The sequence below is a fragment of a genome (assembly GCF_019968955.1).
Source record: "MAG: Porospora cf. gigantea A chromosome Unknown PgA_NODE_102_length_40447_cov_363.708, whole genome shotgun sequence".
NCBI classification, from domain to species: domain Eukaryota; phylum Apicomplexa; class Conoidasida; order Eugregarinorida; family Porosporidae; genus Porospora; species Porospora cf. gigantea A.
This window is the reverse complement of record NW_027151234.1, coordinates 1-17,145: the sequence shown is the minus strand read 5'-3', so window position 1 is coordinate 17,145 and position 17,145 is coordinate 1. Positions and strand designations below refer to the sequence as shown.

At 55.6% G+C, this 17,145-nt stretch overlaps 8 protein-coding genes across 11 annotated transcripts; 5 read left to right on the top strand and 3 right to left on the bottom strand.

The window, feature by feature from the left end:
* Positions 1 to 40: 40 nt before the first annotated feature.
* KVP18_000527 (uncharacterized protein) lies at positions 41 to 4,569 on the top strand (the record flags this gene model as incomplete). The annotated part of the gene is made up of 2 exons (XM_067949707.1): positions 41 to 1,152; positions 1,182 to 4,569. 2 exons carry the CDS (start codon positions 41 to 43, stop codon positions 4,567 to 4,569), a joined length of 4,500 nt encoding a protein of 1,499 aa, XP_067814109.1.
* Positions 4,570 to 4,586: 17 nt separating this feature from the next.
* KVP18_000532 (uncharacterized protein) lies at positions 4,587 to 7,109 on the bottom strand (the record flags this gene model as incomplete). 2 transcript variants are annotated; one of them, XM_067949714.1, is made up of 2 exons in its annotated part: positions 4,587 to 5,604; positions 6,088 to 6,581. In XM_067949714.1, 2 exons carry the CDS (start codon positions 6,579 to 6,581, stop codon positions 4,587 to 4,589), a joined length of 1,512 nt encoding a protein of 503 aa, XP_067814116.1. The 2 variants fall into 2 exon arrangements, with proteins under 2 accessions (XP_067814116.1, XP_067814115.1); XM_067949713.1 differs by having other exon boundaries at positions 4,587 to 7,109.
* A 1,471-nt stretch (positions 7,110 to 8,580) lies between these two features.
* Positions 8,581 to 10,132, top strand: KVP18_000512 (uncharacterized protein; the record flags this gene model as incomplete). 3 transcript variants are annotated; one of them, XM_067949680.1, is made up of 2 exons in its annotated part: positions 8,581 to 9,512; positions 9,541 to 10,132. In XM_067949680.1, 2 exons carry the CDS (start codon positions 8,581 to 8,583, stop codon positions 10,130 to 10,132), a joined length of 1,524 nt encoding a protein of 507 aa, XP_067814085.1. The 3 variants fall into 3 exon arrangements, with proteins under 3 accessions (XP_067814085.1, XP_067814086.1, XP_067814087.1); XM_067949681.1 differs by lacking the exon at positions 9,541 to 10,132 and having other exon boundaries at positions 8,581 to 9,516; XM_067949682.1 differs by lacking the exon at positions 8,581 to 9,512 and having other exon boundaries at positions 9,593 to 10,132.
* Positions 10,133 to 10,169: 37 nt separating this feature from the next.
* On the top strand, positions 10,170 to 11,219 carry KVP18_000516 (uncharacterized protein; the record flags this gene model as incomplete). Its single annotated transcript, XM_067949687.1, has 1 exon — positions 10,170 to 11,219. The coding sequence occupies one exon, from the start codon at positions 10,170 to 10,172 to the stop codon at positions 11,217 to 11,219; it is 1,050 nt and encodes a 349-aa protein (XP_067814091.1).
* Positions 11,220 to 11,327: 108 nt separating this feature from the next.
* On the bottom strand, positions 11,328 to 12,377 carry KVP18_000525 (uncharacterized protein; the record flags this gene model as incomplete). Its single annotated transcript, XM_067949705.1, has 1 exon — positions 11,328 to 12,377. One exon carries the CDS (start codon positions 12,375 to 12,377, stop codon positions 11,328 to 11,330), a length of 1,050 nt encoding a protein of 349 aa, XP_067814107.1.
* Positions 12,378 to 12,431: 54 nt separating this feature from the next.
* KVP18_000535 (uncharacterized protein) lies at positions 12,432 to 13,103 on the bottom strand (the record flags this gene model as incomplete). Its single annotated transcript, XM_067949722.1, has 1 exon — positions 12,432 to 13,103. One exon carries the CDS (start codon positions 13,101 to 13,103, stop codon positions 12,432 to 12,434), a length of 672 nt encoding a protein of 223 aa, XP_067814119.1.
* Positions 13,104 to 13,450: 347 nt separating this feature from the next.
* Positions 13,451 to 14,506, top strand: KVP18_000518 (uncharacterized protein; the record flags this gene model as incomplete). Its single annotated transcript, XM_067949691.1, has 1 exon — positions 13,451 to 14,506. The coding sequence occupies one exon, from the start codon at positions 13,451 to 13,453 to the stop codon at positions 14,504 to 14,506; it is 1,056 nt and encodes a 351-aa protein (XP_067814095.1).
* Positions 14,507 to 14,564: 58 nt separating this feature from the next.
* On the top strand, positions 14,565 to 15,899 carry KVP18_000526 (uncharacterized protein; the record flags this gene model as incomplete). Its single annotated transcript, XM_067949706.1, has 1 exon — positions 14,565 to 15,899. The coding sequence occupies one exon, from the start codon at positions 14,565 to 14,567 to the stop codon at positions 15,897 to 15,899; it is 1,335 nt and encodes a 444-aa protein (XP_067814108.1).
* Positions 15,900 to 17,145: the final 1,246 nt, after the last annotated feature.

Genomic DNA, 17,145 nt, shown 5'->3' with positions numbered 1-17,145 from the left:
TGGGGCGAAATGTTGCTATTACAGATTGAGAATCAGACACATGGACGCTAGGCTGCTGCTGGCCAATGGGCTTTCGTTTGAGGGAAGATACTTTGGGAGTCGGCGGCGAACCTCCGGGGAGGTTGTATTCACTACTGCTATGACTGGTTACGTCCAGTCTCTGACGGATCCGTCGTACGCCAGGCAGATTCTGACTCTCACCTATCCCCTGGCAGGCAACTACGGCGTTCCCAGCGCGGAGAAGGACGCCTTCGGTTTCCCTCTGCACTACGAGAGCGACCGCATCCACGTTGCCGGTCTGGTAGTCGCCAGCCTTACTGAGGAGCCTTCCCACCAGGACAGCGTTAAGACGCTCTCGGCGTGGCTGGAGGAGCATGACGTGCCTGGCATCTGCGGAGTTGACACCCGAGCCCTGACCAAGGCTATCCGAGAGCACGGGTCCACCGCCGGGTGGATTCAACCCATTGAGGATTCCATTCCTCTGGACTTCCCAGACTCTTCGACGTCGTGCCTTAGCCGGTTTGTCAGCCGAAAAGACGTGCTTGAGTTGCGATCGGCGTATCAGGGTAACCTCCTCGTCGAGAAGGAAATTCGAATCACCGTTGTAGACTGCGGGATCAAGACGAACATATTGCGCTACCTGCTGTACAAACTCCCTTACAACATTCGCGTGCGCGTGGTGCCCTATAACTACAGCTGGGCCGACGAAGAGTGTGATGGGGTTCTGGTATCCAATGGACCTGGTGATCCAGCCCTTTGCCTAACGACCATACGTGAGATTGCGGAGTATCTGAAGCGACAACGCCCATTTTTTGGCATATGTCTTGGGCACCAGCTGCTTGCGTTGGCTGTGGGAGCCAAAACCAGGAAGATGCTACTTGGTAACAGGGGTTTGAACCAGCCTGTAATCGACACCCGCACCACTCGATGCTACATTACCAGCCAGAACCACGGATACGAGGTGGACGCCAGCAGCCTTCCTGCTCAGTGGTGTGAGCTGTTCATCAATGCCAACGACCAGACGAACGAAGGGATCGTCCACACTCAAATGCCCTGGTTCTCGGTGCAGTTCCACCCGGAGCATCGCGCAGGGCCCACGGACACCTCCTTCCTCTTTCACGACTTTATGAGGTCTGTGACCAGCCCGTCGCGGTAGGTTCTCGGACGTTGATATGACCCAGTCTGCTTCTTACCGCGCCAGTGAAGTTCCCGAAGGTCTACAGCAAAGTGCTCATTCTGGGCTCGGGAGGGATCTCCATAGGTCAGGCTGGTGAGTTTGACTATAGTGGGTCCCAGTGTGTTAAGGCTCTGCGAGATTCGGGCGTCAAGTCCGTGCTAATAAATCCGAACATAGCTACAGTGCAGACGGGGCTCAGTGATCAGACTTACTACCTGCCTGTTACCCCATTCTTCGTGGAGGAGGTGATCCGCAAGGAGAAGCCAGACGGCATATTCTGCACGTTCGGAGGCCAGACCGCGCTGAACTGCGCAGTAGAACTACATAAGCTTGGCGTCTTCGAGCGGTATGGCGTGGAGGTGCTCGGAACCTCTATCGAGTCGATCATGGCGACCGAAGACCGCGAAGTCTTCGCGCAGCGTCTGAAGAGCATCGGAGAGACCGTCGCTCTCTCTGACGCGGCCACCTCGGTAGGCCAGGCTGTGGCCATTGCGGATCGGATCGGATACCCTGTGCTCGTGCGAGGTGCCTATTGCCTCGGTGGCCTCGGATCCGGTGTAGCCCACGACGTTGAGGAGGTGCGGTCTCTGAGCGCGGCCGCGTTCGCCGTTACCCCGCAAGTGCTCATCGACAAGTCCCTTCACGGGTGGAAGGAGGTAGAGTACGAAATCGTGCGTGACCGCTTTGACAACTGCATCGCGGTCTGCAACATGGAAAATTTCGATCCTTTGGGCATCCACACCGGAGATTCTATCGTGGTGGCGCCGTCCCAGACTCTTACCGACGAGGAGTATTTCCGTTTGCGGGAGTCATCGTTGAAGATCATCCGGCACTTCGCCATCATTGGAGAGTGTAACGTGCAATTCGCACTGTGCCCGGCCTCAGGGGTCCACTGTGTGGTAGAGGTGAACGCTCGGCTAAGCAGATCGTCGGCGCTGGCATCCAAGGCGACTGGCTATCCGTTGGCTTACATGGCTGCGCGTCTAGGCCTCAGACAGGACCTAGTTTCGCTGCGTAACTCGGTGACACGGAACACCTCAGCCTGCTGCGAACCCGCATTAGACTATGTTGTGGTGAAGGTGCCTCGCTGGGACCTTAGGAAGTTTAGTCGTGTGGATAAGCGGATGGGCAGTTGTATGAAGAGTGTTGGGGAAGTGTTGTCGATAGGCCGCACCTTCGAAGAGGCCATACAGAAAGGTCTTCGGATGGTCACTGACAACGATTCCACAGGATTCTCACCGGATTATTGCCCCATCGAGGACCTCGACGCCTTGAAGTCCGAGTTGTCCAATCCCTCACCAGGCAGAATCTGGGCAGTGGCCAAGGCCTTAGAGAAAGGTCTTACTGTGGAACATGTGTTTCACCTCACTTCCATAGACCGGTTCTTCTTGTACAAACTGGAAAATATCATCAGCACTAGACGCCAACTGAGTTCCGAAGGCCAGGAGAATCTAAGCCGGTACCGGCTCCTAGTTGCGAAGCAACTCGGCTTCAGCGACCTGGAGCTTTCCCGCGTGCTGCAGTGCTCCGAGGCCGCTGTCCGCGAGAAGCGACACGGTCTTGGAGTATTCCCAGTGGTGAAGCAGATTGACACCACCGCCGCGGAGTTCACAGCGCAAACAAACTACCTGTACGTTACATACAGCGGCACCGAATCCGACGTTCTGAGCGCCAAGGAGGAGATTTTTAAATCACCATCAGGCGTTCGGCCACGGAATCGCGACGAAACCAATCCTCAGCGGCTCCTCAGCTTCCGCCGTAACACGACGACACAGAAAAGACTGTGCGTCATGGTGCTCGGGTGTGGCTGCTACAAAATCGGTTCCTCCGTGGAGTTTGACTGGTCTGCTATGGCTTGTGTGAAGACATTGCGCAACCTGGGCCACCACGTTATCATGGTGAACTGCAACCCAGAAACAGTCTCGACAGACTTTGATGAGACCGACAGGTTGTACTTCGAGAACGTCAGCTTGGAGGATGTCCACGAGATCTACCTTAAGGAAAGAGCTGACGGTGTGATCATCAGCGTGGGAGGGCAAGTGCCCAATAACCTTGCCATGAAGCTGGCGGCTCTACAAGTCCCCATCCTGGGCACCTCAGTGGAATCCATTGACCAGGCAGAGGACCGCTCAAAGTTCTCAGCACTATGCGACTCTCTGGGAATTGACCAGCCTAAATGGTCGGCGTTCACCTCCTTCGAGAGTGCCTTGCGGTTTTGCGAGGAGGTAGACTTTCCCGTGCTGGTCAGGCCGTCATACGTTCTCTCTGGCGCCAGCATGCGGGTGAGTACGTCGCCGCATGATCTGAAGGACTTTCTCTTGAGCGCTTCGGTGGTGTCACCCGACTTCCCGGTGGTCATATCGAAATACATTGTAGGTGCCAAGGAGGTGGAGATGGATGCGGTTGCCTGTAACGGGGTCGTGCTCAACTACGCGATCTCTGAGCATGTCGAGAACGCTGGAGTGCACTCTGGAGATGCAACGCTCATCCTGCCGGCCCAGAACCTCTACGTCGAGACAATCCGTCGGGTTCGGCGCACGAGCGAGAAGATTGCCAAGGCCCTCAACATCAGCGGCCCCTTCAACATGCAGTTCATGTGTAAGAAGAACGCTGTGAAGGTCATCGAGTGCAACCTGCGTGCCTCTCGTACGTTCCCCTTCATCAGCCGCACGCTGAATGTGAACTTCATCGAGCTAGCCGCTCGCATCTTTGTGGGTGCTCCCGTGCGTCCCGAACAGGTGAAGTTGCTGGATCAGGACTTCGTTGGGGTCAAATGCCCTATGTTCTCCTTCGGCCGCCTACGAGGCTCAGACCCCATCATGGGAGTGGAAATGCAGTCTACAGGGGAAGTGTGTGCTTTCGGTCCTCACGTCCACGAGGCTTTCCTGAAGTCCTGGTTGGCCACAGGACATGCGTTGCCCGTTAACGCCTTTCTGTTAGCTATCGGGCCGCTGCATGAGAAGCTGGAAATGGTGGACCCCGTAAAGAAGCTACTGCGTATGGGGTACTCGATCTACTGCACAGCGGGGACTCACTCGGTCCTGACAGATGAACTCAACAGTGACCCTCTTGCCGAACACCTGCAGGCCATTGACATTGATGACGCCGCTACCCTCCTAAAACAGGGCACCGTCGATTGCATCATTAACATCCCGACGGACGCGTACGCGAAGTGTCCAGACCTGATAACCAAGGGCTACCTTACTAGACGCACCGCGACAGACTTCAACGTTCCTCTGATTACCAACTCCAAGGTCGCACGAATAATGGTGGAGGCGCTGGCAAGAAAGCGACGCCGAGAAGGTGAAGCGAAGTCCTTTTGGGACATTACCAGCTGGCAAAGCTACATCGAGAACAACAGCTCCTACGTACGAGATTCACTGGACAGTTAACAGTTACGAACACACTGTCAATCACTATCAAGATAAGCTGGCTCGCGCTGCCAGTCTGGGGGTGGTAGCTCCAGTGACCCCGTCAGTACTTGGGAAATGGCCGCCTCGGCGAGGCTCGCAGCAGCCGTAGTGCCCTCCTCAAGTCTTTGTTGGAGCTCCAGTCCCTCGTGCTGCAGACTTCGAGGCCGCGGACAGTGCCGAACAGGCCGTGGTGAGGTCGCTGGCAGTCTTTTCCGTAACGCGTCTATCTCGCGCTCCACTGCCTCGTCAGATCCTTCGAACACGCAGTCCGAGTTGAGTCCCGAGTCGGAAGAACAGTTGCCGCCTATTGGGCTGGCTGGACGTAGGAACGGCGTCTCTGCCGAGTACTGGTCTGTGCCCCTTAGAGAAGCTAGTTCAGTCTGCAGCTGAGTGCGCTGTTCAAGCAAGCCCTCTGCCAACTCCACTGCTTCACACAACGCCAGACTCAGCTCATCGGGATCCTTCTGTGCCTGTCGCATGCGCAGACTCTCGCTATGGTGCAGTCGAATGCGCAGCGCGCCCGATTTGACGATCTCGTCCTCCAATTTCACCTTCAAACCGCTAATCACTTCCCAGTCTCTGTCAGTCCCTCGGAAACAGTCAAGCGCACCCTCCTCAACTGCGTCTCCGTATCGCTGTTCGACATCTCCCTCCTCGAACGTGTCACCATCCAGACGCTCAAGTAGACCCTCATTAGTGCGCGCTAACCTCTGAATCTGCTCAATCATCTCTGCAGAACGACTTCTCTCCTCGTGTAGGGCACTCTCCAACGCTTTGCGTGTGTGGGAAGCTTCTTGAGCCTGCCGCATAGCACAAGCTTTTAGTAGCTGCGAAGATTCCTGCTGTGCCTCCAGCTCCGAGCGCAGGCTCGTGAGAGTCTCCTCCCTCTGTTGCTCTGTTTGGGAAATCGTGACGCCCATCTTCCTTGGGTTGCTGCGTGAAGCCTCCTCAGTGTGATGTAGTGCGCTGGTTGGTAGCCGCTCCGATTCGTCTTGCTGCTCCTTGAGCTTCGACCTGAGGTCCATAACAGTATCTTCCCACTGCTGCTTCATCCTTCTCGTCTGAGAAGTCGTTGTATCCAGCTCCTGCCTCAACTCGGCACAACGATTTCTCTCCTCCCCCAGCGCGACCTCCAATGCTGTGGTATTGCGGGATGCCTCCTCAGCGTCTCGAAGCTCAGGTGACTGCCGCTCCTTGAGCTTCGACCTGAGGTCCATAACAGTCTCTTCCCACTGCTGCTTCATCCTTCTTGTCTGAGAAGTCGTTGTATCCAGCTCCTGCCTCAACTCGGCACAACGATTTCTCTCCTCCCCCAGCGCGACATCTAATGCCTTCTGCTGCTCCTTGAGCTTCGACCTGAGGTCCATAACAGTATCTTCCCACTGCTTCTTCATCCTTCTCGTCTGAGAAGTCGTTGTATCCAGCTCCTGCCTCAACTCGGCACAACGATTTCTCTCCTCCCCCAGCGCGACCTCCAATGCTGCGGTATTGCGGGACGCCTTTTCAGTGTCTCGAATCTCGGATGACTGCCGCTCCTCAAGCTTCGACCTAAGGCCCATAACAGTCTTTTCCCACTGCTTCTTTGTCGTTTGCATCTGAAAACGCTCTGTACTGAGCTCGCGCCTTAACTCGGCACAACGATTTCTCTCTCTCTCCAGCGCGACCACCAAACCCTGGCTGCTACCCTCAGGCTGTAGTGCCGTGTTTAGTCGCCGTTGCCCTTCTTGAAGGCGCTCCGATGCATTTTGCTCCTCCATCCTTCTCATCTGAGAGGACATTGAAGCCAGCTCCTGCCTCAACTCGGCACAACGATTTCTCTCGTCCCCCAACTCCTCCTCCAATGCTGTGGTGTCGTGCGACGCCTTGTCAGTCTGGATTGCATTGCCGCATCGCTGTTCTTCTAGCTTCGCAAAGAGTCGGTTTACAGTCTCCTCCCATTGCTTCTCCATCTTTTTCGTTTGGGAAATCTTGGCTTCCAACTCCTGCCTCATGGCAGCACAACGATCTCTTGTTTCGTCCGCAGACATGGTCTCCGGTCCACATCTCAGGCGTTCAAGTTCAGAAACAAGACGGTCGTTTTCCTCTTGCAAAGAAGTATGAAGATCCCAACTCGTTTGGGTGTGCCTTTGTTCAGTCAGTCGGGTCGGCATCTGATTGCCTTGTTCTGGGGCGCTATGCGAGCCTCTTCTAGAGGCTTGCATCCTCTCAGCTTCAATGAAACGGCTGGTGTGGTCGTAGCACGAACCAGACAGAAATTCGGCTGGTGGCTGTTTGGGGGAGGACTGAACGTCGAACCACTCAAAGACTGGCCCGACCAGTACGGGAGCCGAAGTCCGTAGTGGTGGTCGCCGCCGTCGAGCCCGCAGGCGCTTGAGTCGCGGGGAGCTGATAGGAACTTCCGTTCGTTCAAATCGTGACTGCATTTTCCGCTGAAGGGGATACAGCTTCATCTGCATTACTTGCAGTAAGACGCTTTGCCTCAATGATTGGGGGTTCTTGACTGAGAGGGATACTCGCATCTTAATTATGAATAATCCCATGATAGGATAATGTGCGCGAAGCGTTCGTTGTTTTGTGTGTGAAGCCCAAGAGGGTGCTAAGATAGGTATGCAATTCCTTTCTCAATTTGGTGGTTGCGAAGGTCATGGAGCCGTCTGCTGAACCCGCTTTGGAGGCTTTGCGGACTGCAGCTGCTTTCGACTCTGAAACGGTCTCCAGCTTCGAGCCAAGATCGAGTTGTGAGGCTGCATAAAAGCTCCTCTGTAGAGCATGTTATCCGAGCGTGTCCAAGACGGAACGCCGTAGACGCGCTCCCTCCCAGGATCGAGCCGAGGGGAACTCGAGATGCCCACGCTGCGGAGCTCGGGGTCTGGGAGCGAGAGATTCCTCCACTCATCCTGCACAGATTGACCAGCTGGCACGATAGCCTCAGGGTCCGACTTTGTTGGGACCAAAGGTCGGAAGGAGCCCAGAGTCAGAGCACTGCAGGGTGCGGCGCTCTGTAGTTCGGACAGCCTCATGATTGTGGACAATTGAGCATATCTATGTGGATTTTGGATGGGCGAATTGAGGTGCAGAGTCAAGCAAGCCAGTTTCGCAGCTGGAGACCTCGGCTTGCGAATCGAGTTCCAACTATCTGATGCATATCGTCCCACCAGGTGACGCAGCGAACGCGGCGAAGCTCGCTGCAGTGGCAAGTGTGTTGGCTTCCCCCGCCGGTCAGCAGGCGCTTGAAGAGCCAACTCATCTCCGAAGCCGGGTCACTATGGAAGGCAATCAGGTTACCGCCAGATATAATACACCCAGCCACTTTGCATTGCGTGAGAGGCACTACGGGTGGGACTACGCGCCACACCCAGAGTTCTCTAAGTATGGGTTCGCACTCATGCCGACAGTCTTTGAGGTGATGGTCACACCTGGAAGTCGCCAGCTCGCAACGAGCTGCAGGTTCGCTCCTGGCAATACTCAGCTTGCGAATGATTGCAACGGAAGGTCCGTAGTCTCCACGAGCTCGACACGTAACGTACATGGAGGGGGTATTCGAAATCGAAACCCCCTCCACATACGTGACCTGCCAACCCGACAGCCGTTAACGGCCCGGAGGAACCCAATGGGCCACAAACGTCGGCAGCGCATTCGTAAGATGGATTCTGCGCGCCTAGGACAGCAAAACAGCAGCAACAACGACAGCAGCACATCCAGAACGCGAACGGCAAGATGCAGTCCTGGCTATCTGACTCCAACCATATCAAGCCTCGCCAAGGCCAACCCCAAATACCCCGGTTTCCAAGCTGAACACCGACCGATGACAATATACACGGACAACCGCCGCAGGGAGAGGCGATGTGTGGGCCCGAAAGCCTACTTTGAGAGTGACGAGCCCGAACCAATTGTATCCGCAGATACACCCAATCAAATTGATGTTACGTAGTGCTGCAACAATGATTCGTGTTACAGTTGAACTGTGCCTGGCAGCTGAAAATGTAGAATATGTCAGCGCCGACGGTGGAGCACAGTCCGTCAATAGAGCTGACTGATGCCGCGAAACTCAAAGCCGAGGAACACAAGACCCTCGGCAATCAATCATTCGCCCAGCGACGGTATCTAGACGCCATCGACCACTACAGTGACGGGATCGACCATTTGTTTGGAGCCAGACACAAGGCGCTTCTGGGTGTCCTGTACTGCAACAGATCGTTCTCCAACCTTCGCCTGGAGAACTACGGAACTGCCATTGCTGATGCATCCACTGCTCTGGCGTTGAACGCCGCAAACGCGAAGGCATACTACCGCAGAGCCAGCGGCTACCTGGCGCTTAACAAGCTCCGAGAGGCAGCTCGCGACTTCAAGACTGTCACGCGCATCCTTCCGCGTGACCCCGATGCGAAGCGCAAGCTTGCAGATGTGGAGAAGCTCATCTACCAAGAACGTTTCTCCAGTGCCATTTCCACTGATGCGACGGCCAAGGCTTCTGAGACAGTGGATCTCCGACTGCTCCAGATACCTGCATCGTACGAAGGGCCTTGCCTGCCAGATTCAGGCGTGGTAACGCGAGAATTCGTTCAGGAGCTGGTGGAACACTTCAAGAGCGAGAAAACGTTGCCTCTGAAGACGGTACATCATATCTCGTTGCAGGCCATTAGTCTCTTTCAGAAGCTGAAGTCTCTAGAATTTGTGGATCTCCCCAACGATAGCGAGTTCATCGTTTGCGGCGACATCCACGGACAGTTCTACGATTTGGCGCTGATCTTCGAGAATCACGGGCTTCCCAGCCGAGAAAACCCCTACCTGTTCAACGGAGACTTTGTTGACAGGGGCAACTATTCGCTAGAATGTATTTTGACGCTGCTGGCATTGAAGGTAATGGATCCCCAGTGCTTGTATCTGAACCGAGGAAACCACGAGACCACCAGCATGAACAAGTGAGTCATCTGGGAATGGGTAATACAGATTCTACGGTTTCTTCGAGGAGTGCAAGGCCAAGTACAACGAAAAGGTATACATGGTGCTGTCTGAGGCCTTTAGATTGATGCCCCTTGCGCATGTACTGCGGTCGTCGAGCGGGGAGCAGATTTTCTGTGTGCATGGCGGCATCCCTGCCACCAGCGGCGTGAAGTTATCCGACATCCGAGCAGAGGACCGTGACTGCGAGCCTGGTGACACGAGCGTTCTCACAGAACTGCTGTGGTCCGATCCTATGGACGCGCCTGGAAGAGCGCCTTCAAAACGCGGAGTGTCCTGCCAGTTCGGCCCCGATGTCACTAAAGCATTTTGCGACGACAACAACTTGAAGCTGATTATCCGCGCCCACGAAATGAAGATGCAGGGTTATGAGTGGGCGCATGGAAAGCGCCTCATTACCGTGTTCTCCGCCCCGAACTACTGCGGAACCATGGGAAATCTAGCCGCGTTCATGCGGATTAGGGTGTCGTCGACAGGTGAGCTCGACACGTCAGACTTGGTTACCTTTAGCCAGTCATCGGCGCCGCAGGCCAGTGGCTCGTTTAAGTACCTGTCATCCCTGTACCGTCAGATGATGTGATTTTTTAGGTTGCTTGCAAAAGGAGAGATTATAGTCAATGCGATCGATAAAGGATCAGCTGGAAGAGTACCGAGCTAAACACAAAAACTCTCTTGAGGAGCGGGTCTCCACTATACGCCAGGAAAGTCCAGGTGGCCTGCCTGAGCCCGATTCGCAGAACGCAACTCCGACGCTGCACAGGGCCTCCGCCGAGACAGACCCTCCCGTCCACTTCTCCACGCTCACGGTGCTCTCATGGAATGTGGATGGCCTGGACAACCGCTTCACAAAGACGAGGGCACGCGGCTTGGTTAGCGCGCTGCTGACCGAACTACCGTTTGCTGCAATGTTGCAAGAGGTCAATCAAGAAGTAGAGAGGCTCCTAAAGCGGCGACTAAGCAAGAAGTACTATATGGTGACGACAAAGGCGTGTAATCGGCGAGCCAACTATTACAACATGCTTCTCTTGTCACGGGACCGAGTCACTGTGACAGCCTCGAGCACCCTGTGGTTCCCTGACAGTTGTATGGCGAGACACTTGCTTTGGGTACAAGCCGAGGTTTTGTTGGAGTCGTACTCAGTGCCCATGTGGCTTGGGACAAGCCACCTGGAGTCGCTTGGGCCTCACAGTGAGGAGAGAGTCAACCAACTGAAAATCTGCATGCACGAAGCAGAAGCTGCGGGGGATCAAGGACGCCTCGTAGTCTTAGGCGGCGATCTCAACCTTCGGGAACGTGAGGCCAAGTTGGCCGTGGCAGGCTCGCCGTTTATGGACGTTTGGGGTCTGAACGGTGCGCCAGAAGCTGCTAAGTTCACCTGGGACACCGAAAACAACCACAACACTGACATGTCGGGAGCCAGCTACCGCCCTCGCATGAGACTAGACAGGGTGTACACACTACCCTTCCACCATACGTGCTTTCATGTCCATACGAGCGACTTTCGACTGCTGGGGACTACCGTTTTGCCAGGCATCAACCTCTTCGTCAGTGACCATTTCGGGGTCGCCTTCGACATGGGAGTGAGTCACCACGAGCGCAAACGACTCAGGGAATCGGTGAACTCGTCTCCCGTAGCGAAACGAAGCAAAACTGTATGTCAAGGATAGGTATGGGAGCTACGAAGTAGCCAGTTCCCAGCCAGACTCAACATGCCATCAAGGTGTCAAGTCCAATGTTATATTACTATGCGAACTGTCAGCGAATAAAAATGAGCGTCACCAAAGCATCTTTTTATCTTCCAGCATGCTCACTTCGACGATGCTCCAAGGATAATGCGCAGACTCGGGAGTAGGCCGCACCGCGAAGGAATACCGAATCTCGTGGAGGTTGCCAGGATCCCCAAGTACCACCTGATTGTCCTCGTCGTAGAAGCAATGGACCTGATGAACAACCGCAGTGAAGACGAAGCAGGCTCCGTAGTTGTCAGACTGCACGACGCCCTGCAGGTCCACAGACTTCACCTTGCTGAGCTGTGCGTCTCGGCGGAGAGATTGGCCTTCATGAACTGTCGGACCCAGCGCCGCGCACGCCACAGGGCTGCATAACCGCTGCAGCTCAGCCATGTCCTTCGTGAGAAAGGCACTCAGCAGGCGTGGAATGACCACGAAGCGCATGTCGTCGTACAGGTCCACCAACGAAAAGTTGGGATACACAGCCGCGACTGCTGACAACGCCTCAGACTGGACGCTGTCCCCCAGAAAGTTCAGCACCAGAGGGTTCTCAAAAAACCTATCGAGGAAGGGAGTCTTTATTTTCCGAAGGCCAAACGACAGCTTCGATTCCGGCATCTCCACCAGTGCGGTAGCAGTCTCGTTCGGCTCCACGACCAGCCCGGCATGCGGCTCGCTACGCCAACGTTCTAGCCGCTTAAACGCCTGCTGTGACCGATAGTTACGAAGCTGCAACTGCACGTCAAGTCTATCCAGCAGCGGACCCAAACAGTTCGGTCCGCTGGGAAGCCGCCTGCCTCCCGCAGTTAAGACCGAGACGAGGCCCCTACCGCCCAGGGCGGCCACTGCGAAAAGCTGTCTCATAACGGCCTGGGTCGTATGCTCAACGAGCGATACCTTGCTGGCAAACAGATTCCATCCAGATTCAACGCCCTTTACTGTCGAGGTTGTCTTGAGGGATCGCCACTCTTTTACAATAGCCGGATCCCGGGCCAAATCTCGTGAGACTTGGCTGAGCACACTGCTTATGAACGCTCCCTCAGATTGGAATCGCAGTCCTATTGGCAGCCCTGTTGGCCTGCGACCAGCGATCATTTTAAAAGGGGTATTCACGTGAATTTGCGCACAGATCTGCCTAACGTCCGAATCTTAACCAAAGGTGTCTAAATCACGTAGTGCTTGTCCAAATGCGTCGTCGTCCTCCACCAGTATCCACGAAACGTCAGACCCCTCCTCCTGTATTCCTGTGAGCAGCTGGCTGGCCACGGTTGCCTTCGATACTGCAGGGTGGCGGTACACGCCGCCAGAAACCAGACAAAGTCGCACGTGATCTACCTTATAAGGCGAAACCTCGTTGTGAGCGTCCACCAGCCGCGCCATGTTCGACGCCGTGTCATGGACCTGCTGGCGGAACTTCTCCCCGCTGAGTCCTGCTCCGCGGGGGCCGACGACGTACAGCATCGCGTAGAAGGGTTCTTCCCGCCGCTCGAAAACGCTCAGACAACAGAAGCCCGCGTTGGTCTTGAAGTCCAAGGGAACGTGAGCTGAAAAGCACACCGCAGGCGCCGAGGAGGCGACGTTTACGACGAAGCCAGCGCTGTCTTGGCAAGCCAGAGATAGGGCATCCTTGTGCAGTTTAGAGTAGCGACTCACCGGTTGATGCGATTCCAGCGCGAGTTTGAAGGCCTTGTTAATGCCGCCGCCTCCTACATAGAGACGGCCGTCACCAGCATTCACATTTGCTGTTTGCGGAGGCGCCACACGATTGAATGCAGGAGCGTAGCCGCAGGGTGGCGGGGTCTCCAAGACGAAATGCAACATTGAGAAAGTATCACTCCCCCTTTCAAAAATGTCTGACGAGTTTTCCAAGACGAAATGCAACGTTAAGAAAGTATCACTCCCCACCCTTTCAAAAATGTCTGACGAGTTTTCCAATTACAACTACTGTGCAGCTTCTTCGTCTGAAGCCGGACTTACGGTGATATTGACTCGTGGCCGAGCGAAGTTCTCCGGAAGCGTCGAAGGGCCATAGGGTCGGGTTCGGTGTCCAGGAGGGCCTCGAGGCGGTTCACGGTGGGGCTCACATCCGGCTTCATAGTGGATGGTTACACGGGGTCGCACGATATGGGCTTTAGGGTTCATCTCAAAAAAGGTGCAGTGTTTTTTCGATGCGTACTCTTCCTCTTATGGCCACAGGCTTCGCCATGGTCGAGCAGTTATTCCGGGAGGACAATGACGCCAACGTGCATAAGCACCCCCAGTACCCTCACTCTGCGCTACAGCTAATTCCAGCCATGGGAGGTCAGCCGGCGCAGCATGCGGATGTCCGAGGCACAATTGGTAACGCCCTGACCGCGGCGTTACCGGCGACAGGTATTACTCGTTGCTGGGGGCATATCCTGATGACTGCGTACAGCCATCATCAAGAGGACGATTATCCCTTCCAGTCCAGCTGCGACATCACCTCCGAGAATGAAGTCCTGTGCTTCAGTGACGCCTCTCAGGTTGCCACGCCCAAGGGTCCTATGGCTATGAGCAGTTTATCCGTCGGTGACCTGGTTGGCTCTGAGCGAGGATTCGAACCTGTGCTGTTTTTCTTGCATCAGGAGCCCAACGCGACGTCGGAGTTCGTTCGGATATATCACGCCGACAAGAACGCCTACCTTCATGGGGATGAGTTGCCGGGGCACCGCGAGATCGTCATGTCCAAGGACCATGTCACGTTCGCTGCGAGGGCTGGCGGGGGCCAACGCGGCATGATGCGCGCCCGTGATATCCGGTTCGGGGATTATCTCGTAGCACGAGACGGGCTGCGCGTGGTTCTCGGCTCCGAGCCGGTCGCTGCGAAAGGCATTTTTGCCCCAGTGACCTCTAGCGGCACGCTTGAGGTGGACGGCATCCTCGTGTCTGCCTTTGCGGACCCTGAGCACCTCCGGCGGCGGCACAGCTGGTGGCTCAAGCTGTTCTCGCATCGTCTGCTCTCCGACGAAGAGCTCGCCATGGACCCCAAGCTGGTACTCGGCATGATGGTTCACAGGTTGTCCATGAGGCTGATGGCGCCGATAATGTGGGTCTATTCCAACATCTCGGGATCGGAAAGAATACTGCGCGCTCCGATCCGAATACTCGAGGCACTTCCATCAGTTGTGACCCTGAAGTACACGAAACCAATGGAGCCCTTCCTGAGGTTGATGGCTCAAGTTGAAGCCCTGTTTTTTTGGTGACGTCACCTACATGACATAAGGTGTCTGTGTGCAGGTGAAGCAAATGTAAATTTCATGTATGACGGCCTTCCGTGGTGACTCTGCCGATGCATGGTCTAAAAATGCGTCTTCAAAGGGGAGTGGGGACATCAAGGAGATTACTGGGAGTGAAACGAGCAGAAGCGCGTCATCTGACGCCCCTATCATGGAGGTCGTGGGAGTGCTTAATGTGTGCGACGTCACTGGTGAGCCGGAGGCGAAGTCAAAGTTGTTCTCCCTTGGTCTGGTCAACCGCAGACCTAGGAAACCAAAATCTTCGTCTGAGGCCGCTGTTGAACCGCAGCGTGAGGCACGGCCGAAGAGGGTCGACTCTGGCCTAACACGCTTCATGTCGCAGGAGGACATCGATGTTCATATCGACAAGAAGAAAATGGATAGTGTCAAGGCTCAGCAGCCATCTCCGCCCCCTACGAGCCGTGCTGTCAGCAAGGCTCTCTCCAGAACCTTATCTGGTTCACCGAAGTTTAAGCGGAAATCGAGCAACCTGACTCCATGCGAGACCACGCAGCCCATTAAGCGGAAAGAGTCCATAAAACGCTACAACTCTCTGAAACTCCGCCGTAAAACTACAGATCAATCAGAAACGTCCGAACAGCCTCCTTTGCCAAAGAGATCCGACTCCATCACGCGCTACAACTCACTAAAACTGCGACGAAAGGCCTCCTCAGGAGGGGAGCCATATCCAGTCCCTGAGGGCTCTGCGGTCGTCCCTGAGGGCTCTGCGGTCATCCCTGAGGGGTCTGCGGTCATCCCTGAGGGGTCTGCGGTCATCCCTGAGGTCTCGGCGGAGCCACCTTCCATCGCGAAGCCACGTAAAATCTCAACAATCCGCATCAAAGAGCCTGCACGCTCCACTGTACAGGCTCTGTTGCCAAAGTCCAACTACAGGTCTGCTAAGGGCAGTGCGACAACGGTACTAGTTCCGAAATCGACTCCACTGTCCAGTCCCGAGTTGAACCGTGCAACCTCAGCGCCCTCAGAGGCCACCAAACAGACTATCGACCTCTGGAGAAAGATGGGCAGCAATATCGAGCCTGAGACTCAGGGTGAGGACTACACTGTGGTGCTGCACATGGAAAGCAGAGCCGAGGAAGCCGACGGGACTGTACGCAGCACGCGCCTTGTAGTAGCAAAAAGTCCACGAGCCCAACCCCCCTCAGCTACGCCTCTCTTCCTCCGAAATGGCCAGTCACCAATGCTCCTCCGCAAGTCCTCGGCAAGCAGCCAGCCACCTGTGTACTTTCTGGACAGAGGCTCACTCCGCGAAGAGGGTCTCCGAGAGCAGGCAGCTCGAAGGGACCGAGAGGATACGCAGGCGCTAGCATGCTCATCGTGCTGCCTGCCGATTGTTTAGGCGGTGTCCCGCGCGTAAGTTGAATACGAGTTACCATCAAAGCAACACCCAAACACACGTCGCCACCAGGAGTTCTTTGGCAGTGGCGTGTCCATGCTGTCTGTAAGGGTGCCCAGAGTAGTTTCCGCTAGCGCAACAGAGTGGGCAGTAGAGAGGGTGGCCTCATGTGGGGACTCAGAAGGAGCGGCCTCGCAAGAAGCAGCGACTGTCGACGACGCTACCTGCCCGCTCGGTCCCTCCTCGGTTATAGACAAGGTACTTGTGGCCCCTGAATGTTGGTGTGGAGGCGCCGTGTAGGAGTCTTTGCTGCAGTTTCGGGGAGAAGTGTAGGATTCCTGGCTGCATGCGCGAGGTATGTAGGATTCCCTGCTGCATGCGCGAGGTATGTAGGATTCCCTGCTGCATGCGCGAGGTATGTAGGATTCCTGACTGCTGGTACGAGGTATTGGAGCGTGCGGAGCGGGCACGTAACTGTCGAATACGGCTGGAAGGTAGGACCGCTGGCTGTCCCTCGCTGACCGTCGGCTCTGGCGAGGGACGCCCTCGGAAGACGGAGACAGCAGCGAGTCCCCTCTCTGTAGGCTGAACCTCGCCTCGTCGTCTTCCAGCTGTACAATGACCTTCTGGGCCTTATTAGCCAGGTACGTCTTCATGTCCCGCTTGACTTCGCGGTACATGGGTCGTGCTAATTGGGAAAGGCTCGCGAGGTTCACGGAGGTCCTCTGACCCGGAGCTGGGGTCGGCGCTGAGAAAGTCTCTATGTCCAGCAGAACGCTTTTAAGGGCATTGTACTCTGCACACCCGTCAACCTCGAAGAGTGCGAACTCTGCGTGGAGAACCTGTTGGGGCCTCACTCTGCTCTATCCACGAATCTGGAGGGATTCTATAACCAAGCCTTTCACACGCTGCCAGCACTATGTCGCGAAAAACTTCAATCGGAACGACTTCACGGCCAGGAGCGTTCGCCGACCAGGCGTGAGCCAACGCAACTTCCACCATTCGGAATGCCTATATTTTGCTCAGAATCCGAAGGTTGCTGCCTCTCGCCACTGTGAGAGCAGCTCGACGAATGAATCCCGCTGACTCCGCAGTCGGAACTTGAGGATCACCTCCAACGGTACATTCTTCTGCTTCGTGGCGCTGCCCAGCAGCAGTACGAACCCGTTAGTTTTTATGGTGCCCTTCTGCAGCAGGTCCTGAGACCATGGACTCAGTGCTTGCTTCGCGACGGTCTTGATACGACTAG